General features: G+C 35.7%; 1 protein-coding gene across 1 annotated transcript in view; it reads right to left on the bottom strand.

Moving 5' to 3' along the window:
* Positions 1-2,382: 2,382 nt before the first annotated feature.
* Positions 2,383-5,981, bottom strand: part of LOC103267432 (MICOS complex subunit MIC27-like) — a 71,523-nt gene continuing 67,924 nt past the window's right edge. The window contains exon 8 of the mRNA XM_021716055.1: positions 2,383-2,489. Within this exon, the coding sequence (XP_021571730.1) occupies positions 2,383-2,489 (107 nt within the window). The remainder of the gene's footprint in view (positions 2,490-5,981) is intronic.

Here is a 5,981-nt window from a genome sequence, read left to right as displayed (position 1 = left end):
ATTCCTCCACCACCTACCACTGGGGAGAGGAGAACCTATTCAGTAAATGGTGCTGGGAAAACTGGCTGACCACATGCAGAAGATTGAAACAGGACCCCTATCTATCCCCATGCACAAAGGTTAATTCCAAATGGATCAGAGACCTAAATGTAAAACCTCAAACCATAAGAACCTTAGAAAATGAAGGAAAAACCCTCATGGAAATCGGAACTGGCATCCGATTCCTGAACAAAACCCAAAACCCACAGGACATAAGAGAGAAAATAGATAAGTGGGACCTTATTAAACTGACAAGCTTCTGCAAAGCCAAAGAAACCATCAAGAGAGCAGGTAGACAGCCTACAGACTGGGAAAAAGTATTTGCCAACTCCAGGTCCGACAAAGGCTTAACATCCTGGATTTACAAGGAACTCAAACGTGCTGAAAAGAAAAAAACAAACAACCCCATTATAAAATGGGCAAAAGATATGAACAGACACTTCACAAAGGAAGACATCCGAGCAGCCAACAAACACATGAAGAAATGTTCAACCTCACTAATCATCAGGGAGATGCAAATCAAAACCACACTGAGATACCACCTAACCCCAGTCAGAATGGCAATCATCAACAACTCAAAAAATAACAGCTGCTGGAGAGGGTGTGGTGAAAAGGGAACACTTCTACACTGTTGGTGGGAGTGTAAACTAGTGCACCTTCTGTGGAAAGCAGTGTGATGATTCTTAAAAGCTCTAAATACCAACCTCCCATATGACCCCGTAATCCCCCTACTGGGAATATATCCTGAAGAACACAAATCACTCTATAAAAAAGATACCTGCACACGCATGTTTATCGCAGCATTGTTCACAATAGCAAGAACCTGGAAATAGCCATGCTGCCCGTCAAAAGAGGACTTGATTAAAAAAATATGGTACATATACACGATGGAATACTATGCAGCCATATAAAAGAACAAAATCATGAATTTCGCAGCAACCTGGATGGAACTAGAGTCTATAATACTGAGTGACCTCTCACAGAAACAAAGATCCGAGTATCACATGTTCTTACTCATATAATGGACCTTAAACATCCAATGCAATACTATACGAAAATGACTGACCGTACTGGGAAACTATGGTGGAGGGAGGGAGATGGGATTAACAGTAGCAAATATCTGTCTGGGAACGGGGAAACACCCCATATCAACAGGGCCTGAATGAAACGCAATTGTATACCTAACCCTTAACTGTACCCCACAACTTCACAATAAAAAAAAAAAAGGAAAAAAAAAAAGTTGAATCAGTGGCAGCATCATCCACTGGGAAGAAATAGACAAGGAATCCAGAGGCTGAGTATAAGTCAGTCACTATGAAACCTCTCTGGGCTATAGTTCCCTTATGGGAAAATGAGAAAAATACCAAAGTTTAGTTGAATGGGTTCCACATTTTCTTTCAACAGTAACACTTTATTAATTTAATCAGTTAATTCCTATATAAATTCTTAGGCAAGAGTTTTTAAAATGTTTATCAATAATCTCAAGTATAACTAAACTTAATGAAAGTGTTCTCTTCCTCTGTCATGAGCTTTTATAGGTCAATCACATTACAAACTATATCCTTGATATTCTCAAGATACTGAATAAGCAGTTTTATCTAATCAATAATTAAAGAGATGGAGTAATGAGAATACAAGTACAGAAAGTCCTTTTAGTATAACACTACACACTGCTCCGAGTGTGAGGGAGAAATGTTAACTGTTGGTAATTAAGAGGAGAAAGAAAGAAGGATAAAATGCAGATCCCAAAGCTTTCCTTCTCAATCTGAACATGTATTAAAAATAAAACATAATAAAAAATTATTAAAATCATTAAGAAAATCTTTGGATTTGTAGGCAAGCTTAAAAGAAAATAGCAAAATAATCATAACTTATAATCACTTATAGAAGGTGTTTCTTAGTTCCAATTGGTTTCAAAATTTAGTTTGTGTGTGTGTGTGTTACTTTCAGATGTCTCTGTAATCAGTCAACTTGCTTCTTGCATTATGTTAATCTGCTGAACTGAATAGAAGCCAGCAGGTTCAATCTTCTGTTAAATAAAAGTTGAATTTTATATTGCTCAACAATGGAGCACTATTTTTCCCCATAAATTCTAATTCAGTATCTCTGAAGTTAATCCTCAAACCTGTATTTACATTGTTGAATTATACTTAAACATATTCATCTTATTTATTTGTAGTGATCATGTAATTAAGAATGTCATTTACCATAGAGATGCTAATGTGACTTTGCCAATATAAGAGTTGATACCAACTAAATCTCTGAAAATTAAATGCTGCAGGTGCTGTGTGATATTTAAATACTGTCTGAGAGTTTAAACAAATACTAAAATGTTGCTATCATTTAAAAAGAACTTACCTTAGCAATTATTACTGACTGAACTGGGTAGCAAACAGTTGCTCCAAAAGTCGCCAGTCCCAAAGGATAAGTAATTTTCTTAAACCTAGAACCTATAAAATTCAAACAAATTACTAAATTCCAAATAGATGCCACCAGAAACTTGATGCTCTTATACTATAATGCTTTACTTGCACCCCTTTAAGCTATTACCCTCTGTTAAATTATTCTTTAGGTAATAAAAACAATCAAGATAGAAGCTAAAAGTCTCTTAAGAATCTCAATTCAATAATACTTCTTAGCTGTTATATCCAATTTAAGAAAAGTATTCTCAATCTAATATTGATACTTACCTATACAAAAGATATTGACGATGTTATTCTTTATTAAACCTAGGTATTTTTCACATCCTATAAAACCCGAAGTTGTAGCCACAATTTTTCAAGCATCTAATAAAGCATAATAACATAAAGAATATACTACTGTGCTTATGACAACATGTTAAAGTGAAATGGACTCTCTTTTATATGTTCTTTATTGATTAAGTACTTAGGAAGGTGAATGAATGACTCAATAGATAACCAACTAAGGACTTTAAAAGGTACATAACTCCTTCATGTCACTGATTTAGAATACTAAAGTAATAATAATTGCAAGTAACTTGAAATAATTAATGCATTTCCAAAAGTGCCTTAACTAAGCATCCGAGAGTCATTTCCTACCTTTTTTTGACAGCAAAATCCTTTCAAAAAAATCTTTCAAATACCATCTCACTGAGAACGTCAACATATAATACCTGTTAACACCTGAAGCTACTCTGATTAACTTGGGGCTGGAAAGCTCACTATCAAACCCTGCCTGTGCGGCTTTTCTCTTATCCCCATACCATCACTAAACACTTCCATGGAACCCTAGGTTCTGCAGAATTGTTTTCAATCCACTGCTCTAAGCAATAGCTTAATTCCAGAAGACTGTTAATTCAAAATAACATATATCTGAAATGCTTGTCTGGATATCTGGACTCTGTCAATATGATCTGAGGAATTAGATAATGGGATAAATACTTGTATTCTCTGAAACAGCTTTTACAACCTGTAAAACAGCTTTTACAACCTGTAAATTAAAAAAGGAATTAGCTTATCTGGTATATTAATTAAAACCAAGGTAAAAAAAAAATACCTGGCAATATATGCAAGCAAAGGAAGGTAAAATCAAAAGGTATTTCACTGTCTGGTTTAACTATTATTAAGGAAACCTTAATAGGTTGGGAAGGTGGGTAGACAGGCTACTTCAATTTCTAATTTAGCTTTCCTTTAGATTTAGTTTTTTTTTTTTTTTTTTTGGTGGTATAGAGAAAGAGGGTCCAAGTATATTAAAGCATGTCCTAAGTTGCTCTTTTACTCAAATCCTGCTCACTATTAGTCCAGTACCTATGGTTTAGTTTTTTGTTAAAGTCCTACTTTTTATGTAGGTTCCCTTGCCTCAACCAAATTCCCCTAATCGTGCTGCTCCTAAATTTGGTAGGTGGTAGCATTTTCTTATGTGCCACTTTAAAGATTACAAAGAAATATATTCATTCTTTCTTTACCTGATATGAGAGGACAGTCTATAAGAAAATAAATTTCATTTGAGCTCAACAGCAACCATAATTAGGAAAACATAATTAGGAACCATAATTAGGAAAGGACTCTAGACACAGCCACTAATTAGCTGTATAATATGCAACATGGAACCATCAAGTACTTTTCCTTCTCTGGACCTCTATCTGTAGCATAACAGAGTTAGGACTCATATTAAAGAACAATTTTTACATTATGACCTATCACACATGTAGACTTCACTGAAACAAAAGTTTTGTGATATTCACTTACACTAAGTACGAAGCCCTCTGATATTTGCTACTCTCTATTTTTAAATAAAATGCTTCCCGAGATTCACTATATTTATTTCACTACCTACTAATAGGTTGTGATTTGCAATTTAAAAAACAGTGGGTTAGATTATACCAGCTCTGATATTCAGAAACATGGTGGATGACCTAAGGAATGTTTTCTCTTATAAGAGGAATATGAGTTTCTTACTGAGAAACTGAGTAATATGTTTTGGACAAAATCCTTTAAAATTTAATTCTTTGAGTACGGCAATCTTGGTTTTCAATTATTCCTTACTGAATAATTTAAAATATATATTTGATGAGAAGTTGCTTACGTGTTAGAATAAGAAATGAGATAAAAGGAGGCATTAATATTAGCTAAAGGGTGAGTGCTAGGTCCACTGGGATGAGATATATAGGTCAGAGTTAGGATGCTTGAATGTTCTTATAACTGCACAGCAGTTTTGTACCTTATTCAGGTATTCTTGATTTGAGGTTGCTTATAGGACTATAGCTTGGCAAAATAGTCACAAAGTATCAGACATCAGATTCCAGAATGGTTCAGAGGAGTACCTTCCAACTACAAGCAATTTAGTTTGGGGAGAGTGTCTGGCGACTGGGGTTGGAACAGAGGATAGAAGGAAAGCGACCAAAATGGCTATGGACCAGAGAATTATACTAGCTTGGGTGAGGAAGGGAGGCAGAGATTTCCATACCAAAAAGCAGAAGATGGTTAAATTCAAACTTTGCCATTTGCTTATAAAAGAGGGTTGTTTTATGTTGTGCAGAAAAGAGTTAGCCTAGCATGCTCGAGATTGCTACCATTAGAAAAGCTTTCTTGCCAAGGTTGGCCCTTGGTTGGCATTTGGGAACTTGACTGGTAAACAGTATTCTATAATAATAATAAAACATTCTCTAAATGATAAGAGTGGCTTACTGTGCCTAAAATGTCTGCACAAATAATTAGGTTTATGCCGAATATCTGCTCTCCTTCGGGAACTCTGGAATTTTGGTACATGCTAGTCAGACAACTCCAATAAAACCTTGGTAACTCAATCTTTAATGAATTTCCCTTGTTGACAACATTTCACTCACATTTCACACTTGCTACTGAAGTAGATTAAGCATATCTTGTGTGACTCCACTGCCAGAATACTCTTAGAAGCTTGCACCTAGTTTCCTCTGAACATTGTCCTTTGTGCTTTATCCCTTTGCGGACTTTACTTTGCACCCTTTCACTGTAATAAATCTTAGTCATAAGTATGACTATATGCTGAACCCTGTGAGTCTCCCTAGCTAACTATCAAACTTGAAGGTAGTCTTGGGGACATTCCATACAAGTGGTATAGTGGAAAAGAACAAAGTTCATAGAGAAACACATAGGGTGCAAAGAGATCAAATATATCAAGTCTTATATTGAATGAGAGTAGTGAGCCGAATTATGTACTTTCACTAACTCCATTCTGAGCTGGCTAATGTCAGTCACAACAACATTGGTCAGGATGAGACCAAGAGAGAATCTAATTTTGTCTGAGATCAGCATATTTGTCTCAAATCCTTAATATAGCCTCAAAAATATGGGTGGTCATGACAAAGCAGTGTTAGTGATTTACATATATGTTTACATTAACATAAACTCTAGCCGGGCTCGGTGGCTCAGCCTGTAATCCCGCGCTTTGGGAGGCTAAGGTGAGTGGATTGCCTGAGCCCACGGGTTCGAGACCCGCTTGGG

This window comes from Carlito syrichta, unplaced genomic scaffold (genome assembly GCF_000164805.1).
Source record: "Carlito syrichta isolate Samal-C Ts95f unplaced genomic scaffold, Tarsius_syrichta-2.0.1 Scaffold308134, whole genome shotgun sequence".
NCBI lineage: Eukaryota > Metazoa > Chordata > Mammalia > Primates > Tarsiidae > Carlito > Carlito syrichta.
This window is presented reverse-complemented; position numbering and strand designations above follow the sequence as displayed.